This window comes from Leuciscus leuciscus (assembly GCF_965113295.1).
Source record: "Leuciscus leuciscus genome assembly, chromosome: 2".
NCBI classification, from domain to species: Eukaryota; Metazoa; Chordata; class Actinopteri; order Cypriniformes; family Leuciscidae; genus Leuciscus; species Leuciscus leuciscus.
This window is the reverse complement of record NC_138726.1, coordinates 45,029,999-45,053,261: the sequence shown is the minus strand read 5'-3', so window position 1 is coordinate 45,053,261 and position 23,263 is coordinate 45,029,999. Positions and strand designations below refer to the sequence as shown.

Here is a 23,263-nt window from a genome sequence, read left to right as displayed (position 1 = left end):
ATTGAATTACTTTTTTTTTATTTATTTTTTTTAGAATGAATGGTTTATTAAAATATATGAAATATTAATATTTAGGTTTAGGAATTCAAAGAAATACATGCCTCTTTCTCTCTTTAGTGACCATTTTAGGTTCATATAATTTTGCACCTTTTATGCAAGAAGCAAGCAATGATGGTTTCTGTAGAAGAGGAGACTGTCCCTCTGCAGCAGAAAATCATTTTTTGAATGAACTTTTTATTCCTTTTATCAAACTTTTATTGTTTACTTATTGTCTGTTGATTCCACTTTCATCAACAAATATTAGAATGTACATTTCTAAACTTAATTTGTGAAATCTTGGCACATAATTCTCATACAAAAAGGCAGAAACAATTCATTGTCATAATTACAGTGTATATTCATATTAAAGCACTTCTCATGTTACTGGCTATGTGGTATTTCTCATTTGCAAATCACTCTAGATTGAAGAATCTGCTAAATAAATATATGTTGGCTACATGTAAGCAACCTGAACATCCATACAATCAATTTACAAATTCAATTACAAAACCATATGTTATGCTTAGCATTTACAATTGAAGTACAATCAAACAACAGCCATATATAATGTCATCAGTCAGATATAATACCAATCTGTGGCTCATGTAAAGTGCTTTTATACTGAGGTTTATTCACAATATTATTGCAAGGTTCTGTAAAAGACCTCTAACCCTCAAGGCCAAACAGCGTCACGTACAGTATTTCTTTAGTCGATCTGTCACAAATTTATCATTGCGAGGCAGCTTCTTCATGAACTCATGAATGGCTTTCACTGATTCTTTAAAACCCCATGTCTCAACAACCAAACTCGCCAATTCACACCCCTTTTTCGCATTTTCAAGTCTTGTCTGACTAATGGCTTTTCCATTCACAGTGATACTCATTAAAAACTTTAGCTTCTTGAACTCAGCATGTTTAAGATCCTCCATGATTTCACAAAGATCATATATCCAGTTTTTTTCTTAGAAAACAAATAGACAAATAATTATCAGGTGTTAAAATGTTTTAAATTGAGAAATTCAAAGAGAATTTTGTTTAGAATCATTTCAGTAGGTTTAACTTTTAATAAATATTACAGTACCTTGATTGTTAGAATGTTCTTCAGATCTTATTTGTGTGTGATTTTCTAGTTACACAAGAAAAACAAAACATTTAGATGCTTTTTACAGTGTACAAAGTACAAACAAAAAACTGCCTTACCTCTGTTTTTCTTGAGAATTATCAAACGCCTCCATGCATTTTTGAAGGTAATCTTATCACTTTCCTTTATTTTACGCTGAATTTTAATTCGCAGTTCAGTGACATCTTTATCTAAGAAGACCTCAAATGTAGGATGGTAATTACCATCATGCAAGGGTTCAAATAATTTTTCCTAAAGGGTAAAAAAATTAAATAATGCAATCATACAAAAAACAAACAAACACAATAATAAACCTGTACAGCATTTTCTAATATTAGTAAAAATCAATAAAGCATTTTTCATTTCCTGTGCCAATGGACATGTGCCCCGTTAGCTTCATAAAACAACTAAACAACATCAAAATAAATGTCTTTATGGTGAAAGAACCTGCTGGTTAAAATATAGATTATAGGTGTGGATAAGCAAATGTCTGGGTCAAACAATCTCTCAATCTAAATACCTTTGGTTGGACTTTTTTAGCTTTTTTTGAGATCAGGGTATACTTCACATTTGTCATTAGTTTGCAGTCGGAGCTAGTTTGGATGAACATATACTCTTGTTGCTGTTTTTTTATCTGTTGACAAAAGAATAAGAAACAAGAATATGTGATGTTTATTCAAAATAATCAAAAGTAGAACAAATTAAAGGTTGTCAGACCTCTGAAAGTAGGACATTGCTCGGCAATAGGAAAACCCATAGCCTTTGCTGTGTTGGTAACATATCAGGTTCCTGGAACAGCAGCACCTGCCCACTGATCTCTCTGTTATTTTGATCATTCTCATCCACAACACCATAGCTAGATAACCTATACACATTTACAGCTATATGCGTTTTTGAAATTTTAACTGGAGAGAGGAATTCCCGAGTGTCCTCATCGTGTATATGGACAACAGAGAGATTTCCAATTGCCTCAACTGTAAATAAAAAGATAAGTGGTACAAAAAATAAACACAAACACAAATAAGTTTTATAATCAAAGTTGTTCAAAAAAAATATTTACAATAAAGACTAGAACAAGATTATGTTAATATTTATAAAGACTAATATGGACTAATATATTACTAATATGGAGTCAGCGCCCATAAAGAGTTTCACAACAGTTACTTATAAGATTCCATTTCAGTGAGTAAGCAGCATCAAAATCTGCTTATGTAAACCGTAGAGACAATCACTGAACTGAAGGGGCGAACATCATTGTTAATGTTGAAAATACTTTGAATGTTCATATGTAGGCTACTAGGTACATAGACAGGGTATCCCATCATTAACGTGCTAAATAAATTCCTATAACACTCTGAAATCAAGCTATGATAAATCTAATTTACCAATTAGTTGTTCCAGTCACAACTGTTGTTAAACACAACTAGACTACATCACTATGCAAAACTACACATTTTCTTACTTTTTTTTTTTTTTTTTAATTAGAAAGGTTTTGTATTGACTGGCAGTGGCACTAGCTTTATTATTTACCATGTGTCTCACAGTGTGGAAGGTGAAGTTCATAGATTTCTCCCGTGGTGGCTTTGATATCAAACAGAGGTCCAGCAGGCTTATAGTGAGTGTTGATGAGGAGACGCGTATCCCAGTGAACCACACTGTACTCTACACATCCACTTCCTTTCATTCCAAACAACAGCCCAGTTGTGCTGCACATGAAAAAGCCTTCAGATGTGCACTGAAACCTACAACACAATAAAAGGAGTACATTTGAGAAACTATTGCACACAGAAAGATTATATTACACTGTATTAGATTATATTCTAATAGTTTTAAGAAATACAGTATTTACTCACCTATAGGAAATCCTGCCATTATTTACTTCTAGTTCAGGCTCAAACTCCTTTATAGGATCTTCCCTCTATGACGTAAGATAATTAGAAATATTTTTACATGACTTTTTACTACTACATAGCATACTGTACAATTTAAAGAACACACCTTTTTAACATTACTGATACAAGGTAGATACTGAGAAATAGCAAAATTTCATAAAGAAAGCTTTTGTTCATTGGCCTGTGTATGATTGTCTTGAAGCCGTTTTCTTTTGGCACAGTCATCCACAACCATCCACAATCTCTTCACCCTGCAACTTAACTTCAGGTGACAGGTCCCAGCATAGCTTGCTGACAACTATCGATAATGGGCCATTTTAAATAAAAATCGAATCAAATAAAAAGTCCTTCCTACACATTATGTTTGCAAATGGCCTGCATCTTTGTACATGATCTGTTGGCGTTTACTAACACTCCACTTGTATTCCTTCATCTGCACCCAGGTTTTTGCTAGATTATAACTGGTCTGTTGAATCTTACTCTGTGCTGGTCAACCTGCATATGAAATACTTCTAATGCTTTTAAAAATATCTGATTTCTCACACAAACATAACACAAAAGTAACACATTCCCTGTTCCGTACCTTGACAAAAGCTTTGATTGTTTTTTCCATTTCACTTTTTGATCCCAAATCTTTTTTGCTGTGATGCTGTGGTTGGGTGCATCTTCTTGTTCCAGCCTGTTGGGTTTCAAAGCGTGCTTCTTCCACCAGGAGGCCAATCTCTGTTATTTGATTGTCACAAAGGCTGTTGAAATTGATTGAATAAAGGTTATCAAGAGTTTAATTCCAAATGACAAATCAGAACAAACCAAAACTGTAATTAAAAAACAAAGAAACAAACAAACTGGCAGTTAAGACGGCCAGAACTTTTCCGTAACAAAATACTGTGGCAATGTTACACTTACAAGCATTATAGAAGGCACTTTGGTGACATTGTGGATTTATAATTTATACTTATAAACAACTGCTTAAATAAAAAGATCATATTCAATAATTGCAGAATACTCCAAGATCTTAAATTTAAGTGTTAAAGAAGTGAGATTTCCAAAATGTGTATCCAGTTAAAATGAACCAATTAACAGTTTTTTTACCGTCACATTTCTACTTTCTTTTTCCATTACAATTACAGTGTACAATGATAGCTGCTTAGAATATTTAACTTTAACAGCATAGTTACCATATGGTCTTTGTGAAACTGTTTCCATTTAAGGCTTTGCGAAGTCTCTGTACACTTTTGTCAGTTATGTCATTACCAGTAAGACTGAGAAAAAAAGACATCAGTTATCATGTGGTTTAAATAAAGTAAAATTATACATTCAGCAGCTTTTTAAAATTAGCCCATGAATACTCACTGATTAGCCCATGAATACTCACTCTAAAAACATCATTTTGTGAAGGTGAGGGAGCAAGAGATCCAAGCATGCATCTGTGATCTGGCAATGACTGAGATTAAGATGTGTAAGATCCTCTGTGTAATCCAAGACTAACAGCAGAGACTCACACGTACGGTAGTCAAGAGGAGTGTCACTGAGGTCCAGCTCTTTTCCAAGTGCTTTGGAAAGTGATGATGCCCATTTCAAAGACATAGCCATGGGGGCATTGAAAATCAATGTCAGAAACTGCAAAATAAGGCTTTTTCCCAAGCTGTTGACATAGAAGTTTTTGCAACTGAATCATTTAATCATCTGTAGAAATATAACAATAAAAACAATTACCTCATTTATGTAAAAATATGTGAGGACTCACTGAAGATGCACTTTGTGCAAAATAGGGAACAGAATCTCAAGTGCAGAATCATCTGCTTGGCAGTCAAATAAAATTAATTCTGTGTCACATGTTGATGTATTAATGGCAGAAGAAATGGCTGTAACATCCATAAGACTCAGAGTTAGAACATCCCCATTCTCTTGACCAAAACGGCCACTACTGAGGGAAGAACTGCAGGAGAAGTCAAGTTTGTGGTTCAGGGCGCTCAAGAGGGCAGACGCTGAATATCCTAGTTTTTCCATGTCCTTAGAGACATGAAGAAAACTCAACAGCAGCCTTCTATCAACCCTAGTCCAATGAAAGTACAACGGCAGTGTTAGTAAGGCCATAAGTGCAAGAGTGAGTGATGCAAATGATTTGAGTGTACAGTAAAGGCCAATTCACACTACAACAACAGACGCAGACCAACACAGACAGTCACCAGATTACAGCATGTCACTTCTCAGACATTCTAATGCTGCTTCAGCATGAAATTGGCGAAAACAAGCTCCGACAGGACTCTACTAAGTGTCTGTTGCAATTTGTCGTTGTGGTGTGAATTGGCTTAAAGCTGTATAAAAATCATTAGCACATTACCTCAGATCAGAAACTCTGTGCATAAGTTTTACAATGCTGTCCGTCTCATTGTGTGGAATGACAGAGTTTAACAGGTTGAGCTTAACACCATCACTATAGTGCAGGGCGAAGCAGAGAGCTTTGCAATCAGTTGAATCCAACTCTCTCATGCAAAGGTTAATCAGGTTAGCTGAAGATTTCACTAATTTCACAATTAGATGTCCTGCACGCTTTTGATATATCTCTTTCAGTGCAGCCCTGACAAATCGTGGGCTTATCCTGCATAATTAAGAAAGAATTATTTGAATATAATTCTATTTTATATAATTAAATGTACACAAGGAAAGGTCTTGCCTTTTAAAGCGGACTGTGTCCAGTACAGCAAGAAGGCTTGGAACTTTCAGAACATTAAATCTGCCTTCTGGAAGGTCTAGTGTCACTTGCTTTTTGGTGACCTGAGCAAGATAAGATAAAACATCCCAGGACAAATTACAAGGTAAATCACCATCAATTTTCTCCAGGAACGAGTGTGTCAGATTTTCATCCTGAGCATCATACACAACTTCTGCTAGTTGTACAAGAGTGTCATCATTAAATCTGTTGTCACAAAATTGTTATTAATATACATTTCATAATTATTAAGTAAATAAACACTTTAAATACATGTTGTTATGAAATACCACAATAATTTTGCAGAACAAAAAACATGCCAGTTTTAAAGTTTCCCACTTACTTAATGGACAAGGGACCCTGATGACACAGCAGACCGAGCAACTGAGGATAAATTTTAAATTCTGAAAGGTTCAATTTGTGGACTGTCCAGACTCTGAGAAGAGAAGTCAGGCTGCTTAACAGCTGGCACAGTGCTCTCTCTGATAGATGAGAGTTTGACAAAACCAAAGACAGCTCTTCCACCGTTACGGAATTTATTTCTTTATGTGACCTGACCATTCTTGCCAGCTTTGAAGTTGCAATTTCATTTACTCTGGAAATAAAAAATAAATAAATAAATGAAAAAATCAACAACAACAACAATATTAATAATAGTAAAATAGAAAAATAACTTTTGAATTTTTTTTATCCAAACAAATATTTGCAATTGTGCAATATATTTACATCACAAAAAATATTACCTCAAGGTTTGAACCTTTTTCATACTTGAAAAGAGGTAGGCACAACCTTGACAAGAGATCTTTTGAGGGAGAAGACTGAGGGAGACGTCCTCTTCGTCCAGCAGTTCGAAAACATTGCCAACAGCTTTGCAGAGGCGACTTGGCAGCATGTCTATCAAAGAAATGCTAAAACCAAGAGATCTCAAAAGCTCAGCGATCTGTTTTGGATTCCATTCACTGTCTGCTGAGAGGACCTCACACACTGTCTGGAAAAACTGCTCATCACAGCTACAGAGAGAGTGCAAGGTGTGCTTAATATAATATGTAATGTAAGTTCCTACACAAATCAAATAAGAAAATTCAAGAAAGCATTTGCTTAATGATGATTATATCTCAATTTAAAACTTTAAAGCAGGGATGTCCAATCCTGCTCCTGGAGGGCCACTGTCCTGCAGTGTTCAGCTCCAACCCCAATTAAACACACCTGAACCAGCTAATCAAGATAACCTTTCACAAGCAAGACTGAACATTTGTTTCTGGTTGTATTTGGTCATTTTATAATTAGTAATAGTAATGTTAGTTGTCCACCGGAGTCAGTCAGACTAAAATAGCTAGCGATGTCGCTAGTTAACTTAGCTGTGAAAGTTGAGACATGAGTTGACATGATTTATATTATAGTTTTAGCTTATATTATATTATATTTTATATTATAAAGTAAATTTCCTAAAATCTAAATATTCATCTATATTTCCTTAAAGCCAATTTTATTACAAGTACTCGTTTCGCGTATGTACAAGTCACTATTTAATTTACTATTTTTATTATTGTCTATATTATTCTGCAATTGATATTACATTGTATTTGCTATTATTATTATTATATTATACCACTTGCGATTATCAATCTATTATAGTTATGCTGTTAAATGATTGTACTATTCACTAGTCACTATTTAACTTATAATTTTTTATTGTCTATATACTGTAATTGATATTTCATATTCTATTGCTATTATTATAGTATTAAACTATATGCTATTATCAATATATTATTATTAAATTATTGTACTTATGATATTATATAATTATACTATTCATTACTATTTTATTTGCTGTATACTGTTTGCTTATTTTATTGACTATACAGTGTACACTAAACTATTTACTATTACTTCTCACTTTATCTTATATTTACTATTTGCATTGCACTGTAATGGTACCATATTATATGTATTACCATAAAGGTTTCATCAGTTATCTTTGTTATTGTATATTTGGAGTATCTATCTGTAAATATATATCATTTTAGTGCTATAAAAATACAGAAAGCAGCCTGCCGGTGTGATTTGTATTTGCCGATTTGTTTCATTTTCTCAATGGCGGTCAATTCTAAGCACAAGAAAAACTAAAATCGGGTTAAAGACAGAAAATGCTTTTTCCACAATAAGAAAACTTTTTTTCATTTAATGTGAAAATTAAATTATATCTCAGTATGGGGGTCTTCACAATTCTTATCCAAGAATAAAAAGCCAAATACATGACAAGTCTGAGCTTTGACAATTCCTTATTTAAAAAAATATTTTATAAGTCTAACTATCGAGATTTTAAATAACTAGAGATGGACCTTTTTGTACACCACGTACAAACCACTGAAATCGGTTGATAAGTGTAAATGTTATTTTTGTTCTCTTTCATCATCTCGTTTCGAGATCCACCTATGGGAAGGGCATCCGGTACCTGACCTCTGTAGAAGCATCCAATTGCACCAAGTCTGGTTAACAGACAGAAGCGCGCAGCCAATGCCCGGTAAGGCCACACCCCCTTACCTAAGGCATATAACCCCAATGCGCGCTCGTGTACCTCAGTTGTCATTCGCTTCTCGCGATCTCTGTATTACTCAGCTCAGTGAAAATTTGCACACTGCTCACCGCGTGTCTGCAGGAGGACATATCGACTCGATCAGCCTCCGCCGGACGTGACAGTCGTGTTTTCATCTGTTGCTGCGTTGCATTCGGAGCCGCCCGCGCTCTCTATCTCCGTTTTCCTCCAATAACGGCTGCCCGCCACGGATTTCTCCAGCTTTTTGCGGATATGTCGCTGTCCAAGCCTGCCGCCTCGTCGGGGGACTCCCTATCACGGGCCTGCCCGGCCGCGTGTGGAGCCCTTATTGCCGCGAAGGACCCTCACCAGCTGTGCGTGGTTTGCTTGGGTCCGAGGCATGCTCGCGAAGCCTTGGAGAATCCTGAGAATTGCAGCCTTTGTCTAAGGCTGCCGAGGAAGCTGCTGAAGCGCCGTTTCAAGGTAGCTGTGACACAGTGCACCGAGCTCTCCCTAACTTCGGACTCGGACGGAGGACACGGTGATGACGCGCTACCGGGGGCCTCCCGGGGCGCGACTCAGTTTGTTTGGGCTGACCAGCCCAATTCCGCCTTCCCCGAAGAGGACATCTTCGAGGGCGGCCTCACTCTCGTCCACGAACCGGCCGGTTCTGGCGAGGAGGATGATGCGGCTATCCTTGGGGTCTCCGAGGACGAGGAGGCCATCCCGCCCTCCGGTGTTCCCCAGGCTAGCACGGCCCACACGGCTTTACCACAAGCCGTTCTCCTGGAAGTGTGTGAGCGAGCGGCCGCTCGTCTCAACGTTGAGTGGCCAACTCCCCAGAACGTCACCGACCAGGAGAGGGACATTTATGATGGAAAAGTGCTGGGACCCCCTCCCGGCCCGAGGAAACAACTCTTCCCCATCCTCCCGGCGTGCGCTAAGCACATGAGAACGTACTGGAGCGACCCGCTCGACTTCAGACACGGTCTCTCGGGACTCGAGGCTAAGGATATGGCGGCTCACGGTATGGGCGACCCCCCCGCTGTCGAGCCGTCCATCGCCAGACACCTCAACCCCGCTCAGGGTGGGCTACTCGCCCCGCCTAAGCCGGTCCTGCCAAACAAGATGGACCGGTTTGCTGCTTCCATTCACCAAGCCACGTATAAATCATCGGCCGTGGCTGTCAGGGCGCTGAACGTTTCTTCCCTCCTCTCCGCCTACCAGGCGGAGATTCTCGAGGAACTAGGACAGCAGCTGGTGAAAGGAAATCCTTCGGATACCCTCTGGAAGGAAATCCTCACGGTGAACGACCTCGTTCTCCGTAACGCCCGGCAGGCCGTCCAAGCTTGCGGGCGCTCCATGGCGCTTTCCGTAGTGGGAGAGCGCGCGCTGTGGCTCAATCTGTCAGGACTCCCAGACAGCGAGAAGCGGCGCATCGCAGGCGCGCCGGTGGAGCCCGGCCGGGCTCTCTTCGGTCCCGCCGTCGCACTGATGCAACAACGGTGCGACGATAAGAAGAAAGAAGATGAGGCGTTTAAGCTGTGCCTTCCCAGGAAGGCTGCCCCACGCCAGGTGCCCCCTGCGCGTGTGCCTAACCCACCTGCCATAGGTCGACAGTTTGCTCAGGGCAAGGAAAAACCCCGCAGCATCCCTCCACCACGGCAGCAAGCCCCAGCGCCGGCCAAGCGCTGGGGAAAGTCTAATCCCCCCGCGGCCGCGGCCGGGAGACAGGCTAACCCCACTTCTACCGACTCGAAACGCAAGCGGCCTGCCTGACGTTCTACCGATGGGGGCTTCGAGTCTGCCGTCGTGGGTCACAAACCCGTTGGACTCCCCCCTTTGTTCAGGACCCCCGTCGAAAAGACCCAGGGGTGCCCTCGGCTCACCGCGCCGCGAGACTGCCCAGTTCGCGGGTGCAAGTGTGTGTTTTCCCCCCACGTTCAGGGGGCACTCTGTGAGGTTACGTTCATGTGTAGTGGCACCAAAGCACCACTCGCCCTCTGTTCCCCTCACGTTTTCAATAAAGGCTTCGGCCCAAGTGCATGTCCAGCACAAAACACACACAATTCAAAAAAACACGAATCACATAAATTCGTTTCGGAGGGAAATCCCCTCTCTGCAGAGAGATCCCATCTCATTGCAGAAAGAGGAAATTCCTCCGAATCCATGCATGCCGCCCCCAGTGTGCCCACTGGATGGCGGCATTGCATCATTGACAAACCAGCTGGACGCTCACAGCTCCGCTCCAGCCCGAGCGGGGGCGCTCGCGAGCCACGAAGCGGCTTGGCAGGCCATTTCAGCTCCCGAGTGGGTGTTGCGTACCGTAACCAAGGGTTACAGGCTGCAGTTTGCAATGAGACCTCCACATTTCAACGGTGTTCTTTCTTCTCACACGGAGGAAAACGCCGCACACATTCTGAAAGAGGAAATCTCCTCTCTCCTAAGCAAGGGAGCGATTCAGAGGGTACCACCCAATCTGATAAACCAGGGTTTTTATTCCCGGTATTTTCTTGTTCCAAAGAAATGCGGCCCACCCCGCCCCATTTTGGATCTGCGAGTGTTGAACAAGCACTTGAGGAAATACAATTTCAGAATGTTGACACAAGGCTCTCTCGCCCGTGCCATAAAGCAGAACGACTGGTTCACATCAGTCGATCTGAGAGACGCTTTCTTTCACATAAGCATCTACCCCCCACACAGGAAGTATCTTCGTTTCGCCTACCAAGGCACATGTTACGAATTTACAGTTCTGCCGTTCGGGCTCAGTTTGAGTCCCCGAACGTTTTGTTTATGTGCGGAAGCGGGTTTGACGCCCCTGAGACTATCAGGGCTGAGAATTTTGACGTACATAGACGATTGGCTCATCATAGCCGAATCGAAGGAGAGTGTGTCGCGGGACACCACCCGGGTACTCGCGCACATCACATCCCTCGGTTTCAATGTGAATATGAGAAAGAGCAATCTGACTCCCAGTCAGAATGTCATTTTCCTGGGCTTGGAATTGAGTTCGGTCTCCATGCGAGCGCGTCTCTCTCAAGAGTGGTCCTAGGGGTAGGGTCCTCTTAACCCTTTCCCTCAAGCCCCGTTGGGTATCCAACAAGGAGTGAACGGGCGGGCCAGTCATGTTCATTCCAGTCACCAAACACTTGCATTCCTTCTTGGGTTAGCTTGTGCATTTGTAATGGGGGGCTATTTTCATGTATGTGTCTCATGCATGATGCATGCTCTGCTTGTCCACTGCAGTCAGCGTGGCGTTATGCTGGCAGGGTCATGTTTTTCTTTTAGGACGTGTCAGGCACCACCTCTCGGAGGTGACCGTCCTTCTCTGGTCTCAGAATTTCACTGTAGGTGTATTGGGCAATCGGGGAGCTGTCCAGGTCTCCCATAGGTGGATCTCGAAATGAGATGATGAAAGAGAACAATAGGTTACTGTTGTAACCCCGGTTCTCTGAAACATCGAGTGGAGAGATCCACCAGCTTTGCCCCGCTTGCTGCACGAGAAGCGAATATACTTACTGAGGTACACGAGCGCGCATTGGGGTTATATGCCTTAGGTAAGGGGGTGTGGCCTTACCGGGCATTGGCTGCGCGCTTCTGTCTGTTAACCAGACTTGGTGCAATTGGATGCTTCTACAGAGGTCAGGTACCGGATGCCCTTCCCATAGGTGGATCTCTCCACTCGATGTTTCAGAGAACCGGGGTTACGACAGTAACCTATTGTTTTTATCCAGAAAAACCGCAGCTCCCCCGCGTTTACTTGCATTTGTTTACAGCGCAGTCTTGCCCTCAGCAATATGGCGGACGTGTTGACGTATCGCAGCAACATTCCAAAGCGGCCAATAGGGCGTCTATGTATTTATTATGTCTATGTACTAGAAGCTTCCAGGCAGGTCTGTTGAGGCAAGTTGGAGCTAAACTCTGGCAAGACAGAGTTTAGATATCCATGTTTTCCAGTTCACCCAAAAATAAAATTGCTGTCATAATTTACTTACCCTCATGTTGTTCCAACCCTGTATGACTCTCTCTCTTCTTTGAAACACAATTGAAGATATTTTGAGAAATGTCTGTGTTTTTTGTCCATACAAATGAAGTCAAGGGTAACCAAAATAGTTTGGTTACCAACATTCTTCAAAATATATTCTTTTATATTCCACAGAAGAAAGTCATACATGTTTGGAACAACATGAGGTGATGAAATAATTTTCATTTTTGCACTATCCCTTTAACACTGACAAAGGAACATCAGTCGTGCATTTTAATTAAAAATTTTAAATCTACTCACCAAAGTTTTGAGATATAGGGTAAACAATTGAGGAAAATCTTCAGTTTTTCTCTTTCACGTGACCAGTTCTTGAGCTCCACAGGTTTTGTGATGGCCTGAAGCTTTAGTAGTTCAATTAGAGCAAATGTCTTCTCTAGTTTTAGTAGGTCCACTGTCCATACAGCAGGGGCAAACATAAGAATGGGCTTCAGTGCTGGTAGTGCTGTCTTCCATGATGGACTTTCCTTCAGCTGGGTGAAGAGATCCAAAAGGAAAAAGCTCTGCATGTCTTTGCTGTCTTCAGCGAAGGGAAAGGTTGAGTAACTGCATGCTGTACAAAGGCTCCTTAGTTTCTCTTCTCCACATTCAGATGCGAGAATGAAAAGATCAGTAACAATCTTCACAATTTTGTGGATGTCTTTAGGCTGTTTGAGAGCAGCACTGAACCTGCAATAAAAAAGTTGGTTATTTTAAACCAACACCATTTTCAAAAAAAGTTAGAGAATTTTACTCACCTCATTTCTGTAACGTAGGGTGTATACTGAAGAAAAAGTTTAAGTTCACTCAGCGCGTATGTGAGATTATCTAGTTCAGAGGGCTTCTTTAAATTTAGAGCTTCCATGGTTTGGATGAGCAGTGACATTGATGAGTTTGAGGGCTGTACAACCCATGTGGGTGGCAATGCATAAAAAACAGGTTGCAAAAATGGAAGAACATCCATGTTCTTACCATGTTCATGCAGTTTTAGCAAAAATTTACACTGCTCCTCAAAGTTTTCTCTTTGATCTTTGCTGAAAACAGACAGCAGATTCCTTACACATCGTTGGCCAGTCTTCTTCTCATGAATAGCTCCTTGAAGATAGAGGTCTGTTTCTATTGCTACTTTGAATTGCTGGGGGGAAATCCTACAAAAAAAAAAATATATATAGATACAAAAAAGGTGAGAAAGAAAATCTATTGATTTGAATTATTGTGGAATACATTATGTGTGGAAGTAAGTGTTAACTGGTTGTACCTAATGGTTGCAATATTGGTTAAGCTCTCAAAAATAGCCGTCTGCAAAGATCTGGTTATGAGTTTTTCCTTTACATGCAGAAAAAGATGAACGCTCTCTGATCTCTTCTTTTTAAGGAATTCACCTATCATTTGAAACACTTTCTGGTCTTGTGTTTCATGTGCATAGAGGTGCATTTCAAATCTGAATAAGCTAAGCAGGCTATCAAAATCTGAAAACTGTCCTGCTTCAAAAGCCAATCTCCACATCTGAGACTGCAACCTGCTTGTTGACCTGGGAATAAAAATGTGTATAAAAAGCAAAAATATATAAATAAATAACAGATCTTATAATATTTGTCATTGCTAACGGCAAAAAGGAAAGGCAGTTTGTAAATTAACTTCTTGTACCTGAGAAATTTCAGATTTTTCAATGAGCCTAGAAGTAGTTTCACCCCAGGGTCAGAAATGTGACAATCTGTGAGGTCCAGATCAATCTTCTGATGCGTAGCTTGACTGACCACATAGGATAGTACACAGCACTGGTGAGGATCAAGTGCTTGGTCCTCTAAATTAAGCTCATACTGAACCTTTGCCAGGAAGAGTCGGCATGCCTCAGGAGACTGATACTCATAAAGGCATCGACACACAAACAGGATGTTGTCAGTTTCCACAAACTGCTCACAATCACCTTCTTCATTCTGTTCTTTAGTGTAAAGGAAAGTATCAATAATCTGTAGAAAGTACTTGGCACGTGTGGCTTGTATCTGTTCTACTGGCACCAAACACTTTATAAGCCAAACTAGATTATCAGAGAGAAGACCAGACAAAAATGGCAGAATATATTTGAGGTATTTTCCATCTTCATCACTGTGGCATCGATCAAGCACATTAGAGATATTGTCAGGATTTAAAATTAGAAAGAGAGCTGCCCAAAACTCTTGCATTGTATTATGCAGGAATGTGTACACATTGCAAGAGGTTGTGGATGGGTTCCACAATTGCTTTGTCAAGAAAGCATTTTGCACAGGCTTGTTTTCATGATCCAAATCTGTCAGGTTCACTGTCCTTGCTAGCATTGCTTGATAGGAGGCTAGAGCTAATTTCATGATGTCCCTCTTGCTGTCTGTAATGTACTTATCTAAGTGCTCCACATTTTGGTTCCCATGTTGCTTCATGCAAAAGCGAAAAATTTGGACATACATCTCAGTAACTGTAAAAGGCTTATTCCTGGCTTCATGAGGGATTACTGAAATGCAGGCAGTTACTATGAAGGCATACAGTGGTACAGAGCACAAACTGAACAACTCTGGGTTTTTCAAAGCATTAATGTCATCCGTTGTTCCCAACATCCATTGGAAGTATTCACAGATGGATCCATGATTAAAACCCTGAACCTCTACTCGATAAGATGGCCAGTCTGACAGGTAACCTGTATCCTCAGCTTCTGGTCTGCAAGTGGTCAAGACCTTTGCATCTTTCAAAAATGATTTCTCCATGAGCTGCTTAATCACATTGTTTCCAGTCACATCCATGATACCATCAAAAATAAGCACAACATTCTCCGAATTGCTCTCAATATTTTCAAGAACTTGATCTGATGCTTTTTCTGGGCATATGTAATGGTGAAAAATAAGATCCTTCAACATATGAGGATATGGAGACTGGGAGAAAACTCTCATCCGTGGCTCATCAAAGTAAAACATGTAACTCACTGGAATGCTTTTCTCTTCATTCCAGAGTCTAAGAATCTCCAGTGCAACTGTTGTCTTGCCCACTCCAGGTTTTCCCACAAGCAGGATGCTTTTCTCATCATTCATTAGTAAGTCTTTGGGAGACAACATTTTCTTGTTTGTTGGAATGTAGGTCTTCAGTTTCTTTGAGCGAGATTTCTTGTATACCTTGATCTTTTTAATTTTTGAAACGGTACTAGAATCTGTGTCCATAACAAGGGGTATGTATGTGAAGGGTTTGCCTTTATGCTCATTTTTAAAAAACATCATGCTTTGGTTCCATTTATCTTCCAGTATTTGTCTTGCTTTCCATCTCAAAAGGCCTTGGTATGCGGCACAAGGATCTGGAAAACACATTGATTTAGATATATGATCTACAATGAAAACTAGTCCACAATTCTCTGAATAGTAAATGCATGCTCCAGACTTAAAATGGTCCATCAAAATAGTCTCAATGTTCTAAATTTGTTACCAAATTTCTTGATTCTGATCTAAAAGGTCAAAAGGTAAAACAAGGCAGGTTGTCTCATATATGCTACCATTTCGCCTTCCCCCACTTTCACTATACACTTTAGATTAAATGTAGCCTAAGGTACAGATAAAAATACACTTATCTAAACCCCTTAACACACCAATTATCATCATCATCTTAAAAATAAGAATACAGCAAACCTGTGCTTGGTACCCACCTGCTCGGTTTGCAGTCTGAGATTGTGGTTCATCCTGGAAGGAGAAGCAGCTAATCCAGTGATGTAAATCTGGAGACCCCATATTTCTCGGAAATACTTGAAATCTTTTTTTGTCAAGGATTTTTAAAAACGTATTGCATGCTGCTTCTCCTTTAGAAAAAACCATGTCCAGCAAAATCCTTATCCTATCCTGACTATTTTCTGCAGATTCAATTGAATTTAGCTCATTATTTATGAAGAATTTGCACTCGTTTAAGGCTTCAATTAGAGGATCACAGTTCAAATGACCTCCAGTTAGCAGAGTTTGGCCATTTCTGAGGAATTCCTGTGCAGATTGCTGGGTGCTCGCCATCCTGAAGATTTTCTTCTGTTCCTGTTGTAACCAAATTCTGAGAAAAAAGATAAAAGAAAAAGACCATTGTTTGAAATCATTAGTCTTAGTTTTTTTTTTTTTTTTTTTTTTTTTAAAACTTACTTTATAGGTTATATATGACACATTTAATTTCACTGTGTCATAGAGCAGTCACACTGGACTTTAAGCATGTGAAATTCCTTAAGACATTGCAATGGCGTTCACAATATATGACGTTCATATTGTCTATGGTTCACATGCAGTGGGGTCTTTTAAAAAACAAATTCAGAATGTAAACAGCGTAAATTCTGACTAAGCCAAAGAAGGTGAAGTCTGTGCGGAACTTTTGTTTAGAAATGCTGGTTATTCACATCATAAATGCTTATTTGCTTGTCCAGATTAAACACAATGTGGTTGTTTGCAGAGATGTTCTCCAAATTCACTCTGGTAGTGTCTGATCCCTTCAGCTTCATACAGTAGCAATAATTTTGGGCTGATGTGAACTGCAATAGATGGGTCGACAAATCTGATAAAGCTATTTAAAGGCCACGAAATGTGTTACCTCCCTCTATTTCACCCAGAATGACTGTGATGTTCTCCAAATTCACTCTGGTGATGTCTGATCTCCTCAGTTTCATACAGTAGAAATCATTTTGGGCTGACATGAAAATATTTTGTTACTGTCCGCCACTGTAGCTGAAGAAATGAAGTGTCCTTTTAATATTTCCACCTTTAACATTCAATGTGCTGAAGAGCCTGATCCCAAGAAATTCTACTTCCTCGTTATTTTCAAAGTGACAAATTAGAGAACTTTTCTTTTTATCTGTAGGCTACCTGCCATGATTCGGAACGCGCCTGGAGTCTGTTGCTACTTTCACGCGCATCTGACAAACAGCGCGTTTTTATTTCAGTGCTGTTGTTAATGTTGTTGTTATTTCAGGAAACAGTTTCGTAAATTCCTGAATTTACGAAACTGTTTCCTGAAATAACCACAACATTAACAAAAGCACCGAAATAAAAACGCGCTGTTTATCTGCAAGTCAAACGAAACTGAATTTAGTTTAGTTTATCATAAACTAAAACTTATTTATCATTTAACTGAACTGTGCTCACGCATTTTCGACAGTTTTACTTTTAGTAAAAGTACTTTTCGTTTTACTTCCCGTTTCAGGAAACCTCACATTTCGACTAATTTTTTAGCTCAAATACAAAAACAATAAATGTAACAATAATTGCACATAGAAACATAGGCTAACTCGAATGTTGGACGAGTAAAAGTTAAAAATACATTTCTAAAAGATGTCGCAATGACGAAAGTCATATGTAGGCTACCGACCTTATTCAGCCCATCGTTTCAGACTTGCACAAACCAGATCCATAAAGCCACGACAATGAGGTTTGCAGAGCCACCCATGGACAAGATCCGCTCAAGAGCTTATACCTATCAAAATACCTATGGCATGCATACCATATGGGTTCCGGAGCTGGGCGTCACACGTCCTGATTTCAAGTACACCTGGCTGCAGCCTGCAGATCGGGGCGGGGCTGCACCTGGGGCGGGGCTGCACGTGCAGCCCCGCCCATAACGCTTCTCATTGGTTAGGGGCAAAGTGATGACGTCGATCGAGGCGGGGCCGCACCTGGGGCTTCTCGTTGGTTAGTGGCACAGTAATGACGTCGACGCCACGGTAAACAGGAAATGCGGTTGAAAACTCATGCGCCTTATCGCGCTGACAGCGCATGCGTCGTATTTGCGTTAAGTGGTGACGTCACGCGTCTTAAAAACGCTTGCGCAAATTTGAAATAATACTTTAATAAAATGATAAAGTATTAAAACAACTCTAAAGTAATAATGAAAGCAGCAAAAAGTAGTTGAGCATATATCCATAGTTTTAACTATGTCTGATCTAAGGTAAACAAGGAATTACAGAGTAGCCTATAGGCTATATTGTGCAATATCTGTGTAGTATTTTAAAAGTTTTTTACATTCTGTTGCACTTCACTGTGTAAATTACAAAATTACTGTAAACATTAATGGCACCTTATATATTTCTTATTTTAATCATTCCTCTGTAATAGTTCTTGTTTATTTTTGTGCATTAGGTTATTATAAAACATTTATGCCAATAAAGTAGTTTTAAGTTAAACTAACTACATACAGTACATTGTCAATCTCTGTCTGTATCCCATATTATGCATGCCAACTCAAAAAACCAAACTCATACCAGTGATAACTTTTATTTCAAAACAAAAATAATTGTGTAAAAGAGATATGCACACATACAGATAATCACGTACATCAACCGTACACACACACGCGTACATACACACACACACACACACACACACACACACACACACACACACACACACACACACACACACACACACACACACACACTCACACACTCACACACACGTAAACACACACATACATACGTACACTCACACACGTACGTACACTCACACACGTATGTACACTCACACGTACATACACTCACACGCGTACGTACACTCACACACAATCTACTCAGCCTGAAAAAAAAACAGTCAACCGAGCAATAGCCCTCAACCTCCTTCTCAGAATAAAGTCCCCGCAGGACTCCGCTTCGGCCATCACCCACAGACCCAGGTGGGCAGTCCTTGTATACTTCAGTGCAGTGCAAGCACAGAGTCAGCGAGTAGGGCACCCGGAACTCTTGCCTATATTGTCTGGAAAATGCACTCCAGTTCACAACACCTAATTTAGATAAAATACAGAACAAACAATATTGAATAATTTTAAAGAGAGGCATTAACATAGTACAGAGTCATACAAGGAATTTCTTTTTTATACATTTTAAACATATTATAGGAAAATGTTAGACAAGATATGCTTGAGTGTTATTGGCTTTGTCTGTAAAGTACCTAAGAGACTTACTTTGTTTATGAACAACAAACTAGTTAAAAAAGTTTGTCAACACAAACTTTAATTTGGCTTGAGAAAGCCTATCCTAAAAGTTTGAAATAGTTTTAAAAGCTTGAAGGTTATTTTTATATATATACCTTATATTTATATATATGTATATATATTAATAACAATAATATCAAAATACATTTAATCAATGTATTCATAGAAAAAGAATATCCTACAATATATCTTTGTATATTAATATTAACTCTTAAATCCTAGCCTATATTTCTTCTCCTGGTTTAGTTTTGCCACTATATTTCTTTTTAAGGGCCTCTGTTGTTTTAACCTATGGTTTTAACACTATATCCTAATCCCACCAAAACCACAGACACCACACACACACACACACACACACACACACACACACACACTTAGACCTACGCTGTCCTAGTTATTTGTGTGATATGATGAGTAAAGTTAGCACTACACGATCTCATTTTTACACCAATTAACATCACACTAAACGCCACTTCAGAATTAAAAATGGTAAAATAAAATGTAAATAAAATTAGAACAAAAAAAGAGTAGCTTGCCTGTAATGTACTCACCATGCAGCGATGAACATGAAAACATGCTAGAATCACGTCATGACTTCACGCCACTAACCAATGAGAAGAGATGTTGGCGGGAAGAGACGTGCAGCCCCGCCCCAGGTGCGGCCCCGCCTCGATTGACGTCATCACTTGCCACTAACCAATGAGAAGCATTGTGGGCGGGGCTGCACGTGCAGCCCCGCCCCAGGTGCACCCCCGCCCAAATCTGCAGGCTGCAGCCAGGTGCTTCTCCCTGATTTTGCGAGTTAAGACGTGTTAAGTTTAAAAAAATAAAAAAATAAAAAATAAATTATACTACTAGCCTACTAATAATTATTATATAAAAAAGAAGTGTTCCTGGGTCAGTACATTTTGTTTACCCAGGAAACACATTCCTGTCCGAAAATGTAATCTTAACCATATCCATATCCCTAACTAACCCTACCCATAAATTATCCCTAAAATCAGAGGGAAATGATAGGTGAATGTAGCAGCACCTTGTAAGACACTGTAAACTTGTCACTTTTATCAGTTGAATGGAATGTTGTTCCAGGATCAACAAAGGTGCTGATCCAGAAACATGTTGCACTTGGTGAAATCAGGTTCTGCTCAGGTTTTGTTTCACTGCTAGAAAATAAGGAAAACCAGGACAATGCTATGTATGCACGTTAATGCCACACAGCTCCAAGTCATACAAAATCTCAGTAGAAAAGGTAAATGTACATGAAGAAGATAACGTATTAGCCAAAGTGGCATTCCAGAAGTTTGAGAAAGGCGAATGGGTTCTGCAAGTTTCAGTTCAACTAACCACTGTAATGTCAATCCCAAGAAACCTGACCCGTTTTGAAAGAGTAGGACAATCGTCTGACACACTATAATACCCGCAGGAAACTGTAGAGTAGTAATTAATGAAACGAGAGTAGTGGGATGTTGTCTAGTGTGCTTAATACACCAACAATTTGGTGATATGATCAGAGTAAATATGAGTAATTGCGATTCTTTGATGACTGATAATGTTAAACTAACGCAGATCACGTATATATCAATGAATGTATCAGGAAAAGCAAGTTGTAGCCAACAATTCATAATCCACAATGCATTATGTGCCAACAGAACATAGATTATGGACAGGAACACAGAGGTTCTTCGAGGCCCTGATATCCCCTGTAGGTGTAACCGATGAAATGGAACAAGTAGAAGTAACAAGGTATGAACTACTTAATTTCATGAATTCAAATTATTTGCTGTCCCAGATGGAATTAAACTGGAGTCTATGAACTGTTTATTTGACTGTTTAAACTTGGGTACATATTTTAACCTTTTTTTCTTTTCTTCTGATGTGTAACTGTGAGGACAATTTTTTTAAAACCGATTGTTTAATCGTGATCACAATCACCTGAAGACCTGTAGTGTGCTTTCTATATAGTCATTGAAAATAAGTGAAACTGTCACACTGACGAAGGCAAAAAGCCGAAACGTTGGTCAACTTTATCTCATGTCTATAATAAAAGATTTTTTAGAGTGCAGACCTTTTTTGCATTTATGAATTCAACCAGTCAAACCTTTGCAGGGATCAAAGATTAGTGTTAGACCAACTAACTGCAGCGCAGGGAGGAGTCTGCAAAATAGTTGGAACAACATGCTGTACATATAGGCTACATACCGGACAACGACGCGGACAGACATCTCATTGATCAGGGAATAAAGAATATCACTGAAATGATGAAGAGATTAAAAAGTAGGGAAGTAAGTGGTGAAGACTAGTGGGAATGGATGACAGGAATGTTTACGAAAGTAGAACATTACATGATCATGATAATATTGTTTTGCTTGCATTAATTTTGCTTTGTCTTTGGCCATGTATTATGTCAGCAGTCCAGAGGGCTGTGAAAACTACTGTTGGGTCAACAAGGAAAATATACAGCAGTACTTAAGTAAATGAATGACTAAAGCTTGTAGATGTATTGCTCGCTATATATATGTCCAGGTCTTAAACCTGTAAAAAACAGCCTTAGCATTATAATTAAAATGATGCAAACACTGGGTAAGTCATAAATGACTTAAGTGGCCATTGTTAGGATAAATATGTTTGCATTTCTTGTACACCCCGTTTAATCACACGCTCGTAAGGCATGTGCTAGTTATTATCCATAAGGATAATTGTTTGTCTCTCTATGGACGCTTTCAGCTAAGCTGACAGTCTCATTTCTTTTCTATATGGACTTATTCTATTTGTTGGTTTCAGCTTACACCCTAGACTTTCTATATATATATATAATATATATATATATAATATATATATATATAATATATATATATATAATATATATATATATATATATATATATATATATATATATATATCACTATGGCATGAGCACAATAAAGCTGACTTTGAGTGAAGTGCACTTCTGTGTTTGTGTCATTCTTGGTCCCCAGATCTGGTGTTCTTGTCTGCTCTGCATTGATCGTTGACTTCGTTCTGATATCAAATTTTATCTAACACTTTAACACACCAGCTCTAAATTCAGTATGAACACATATGGTCAGCCTAATGGTGCACAGCTTATTAAGCAATCATGCTTTATCTATTTATTTATACAACATGTATGTGTGCATTAAAAGCACCATTTCGGCAACGAGAACTATGCTGAGCCAAATGAAGATAAAGATGTGTTCTAGCATGTTTATTGAACCAATCAGATAAGTATGGAGTCAAAATAATGCCGCATATGTTTGCAGAAAAATTCCGTTTTGCAAAAGAAAAATAAAGTATTGAGCAAAAAACTGTTGTTTTGCAAACAAAAATAAAGAATTGCAAAAGAAAAAGTGGTTTCATTTGCAAAACTCTTTTTAATCTGCGTTTCAATCAATTGTCTGCTCGCCCTAACATTTTTTTCTGTGCGTTTCTCTTTATGGCACTGTTTTGACATGGGGGTAGAGTCAAGAAAATGGGGCATGTTCAGCGGACATGGCCACGCCTCCCTCATCATCTGCTCAAAACGCAGTGTTGATTCTTTCCGAAAACAGCTGAACTCCTGGAACTCCAAGGAATTCCGCCCTTTGTGACGTCATACCCGGGTCATAATTGGAAAAAAACTTTCCGAAATATATACAAAACCTGAAGGAGTGTATTTGGCACAGAAAGACTCTTGTCATATGAACTCATTTTTTGAAACTTTGGCTATATTTAGCACGAGAATCCAACTCTTTAACAATGTAAATAAGTCAGAATAGGCTACATGAAATGGCACGAGACATCCCCTTTAAGGGTCAATATGAATGGTCAGTGACATTGTTATTAGTATGTTGTTAATCTGTTGTGATTTTGTATTAATACATATGATTTACTAAGTAATTGTATGATCAATGCTATTATTTTTGTTGTTTTTTAAACACATTTTTAAAATAACTTTAATCCTGAAATTTGTCAGTGGTGTTAC

The 23,263-nt window shown here is 39.3% G+C and overlaps 1 protein-coding gene and 2 long non-coding RNA genes across 6 annotated transcripts; 1 reads left to right on the top strand and 2 right to left on the bottom strand.

Annotated features, from left to right (window-relative positions):
• Positions 1 to 94: 94 nt before the first annotated feature.
• LOC309489818 (uncharacterized protein) lies at positions 95 to 17,799 on the bottom strand. 4 transcript variants are annotated; one of them, XM_082158740.1, is made up of 21 exons: positions 17,671 to 17,799; positions 15,983 to 16,371; positions 13,972 to 15,637; positions 13,583 to 13,855; positions 13,083 to 13,472; positions 12,589 to 13,014; positions 6,508 to 6,774; positions 6,108 to 6,359; positions 5,729 to 5,971; positions 5,396 to 5,653; positions 4,799 to 5,107; positions 4,427 to 4,696; positions 4,230 to 4,313; positions 3,635 to 3,797; positions 3,013 to 3,077; positions 2,690 to 2,901; positions 1,877 to 2,133; positions 1,680 to 1,793; positions 1,240 to 1,411; positions 1,121 to 1,165; positions 95 to 1,000 (listed from the first exon to the last, which is right to left on the bottom strand). In XM_082158740.1, exons 2-21 carry the CDS (start codon positions 16,332 to 16,334, stop codon positions 729 to 731), a joined length of 6,090 nt encoding a protein of 2,029 aa, XP_082014866.1. In that variant the 5' UTR covers positions 16,335 to 16,371; positions 17,671 to 17,799; the 3' UTR covers positions 95 to 728. The 4 variants fall into 4 exon arrangements, 3 of the variants coding, with proteins under 3 accessions (XP_082014866.1, XP_082014867.1, XP_082014868.1); XM_082158741.1 differs by lacking the exon at positions 4,230 to 4,313; XR_014202516.1 differs by lacking the exons at positions 95 to 1,000; positions 1,121 to 1,165; positions 1,877 to 2,133.
• A 786-nt stretch (positions 17,800 to 18,585) lies between these two features.
• On the bottom strand, positions 18,586 to 20,071 carry LOC309490192. Its single transcript, XR_014202625.1, has 2 exons — positions 18,908 to 20,071; positions 18,586 to 18,863 (listed from the first exon to the last, which is right to left on the bottom strand). It is a non-coding gene; the product is annotated as an uncharacterized lncRNA (long non-coding RNA).
• An 866-nt stretch (positions 20,072 to 20,937) lies between these two features.
• Positions 20,938 to 23,246, top strand: LOC309490207. Its single transcript, XR_014202638.1, has 2 exons — positions 20,938 to 21,027; positions 22,762 to 23,246. It is a non-coding gene; the product is annotated as an uncharacterized lncRNA (long non-coding RNA).
• Positions 23,247 to 23,263: the final 17 nt, after the last annotated feature.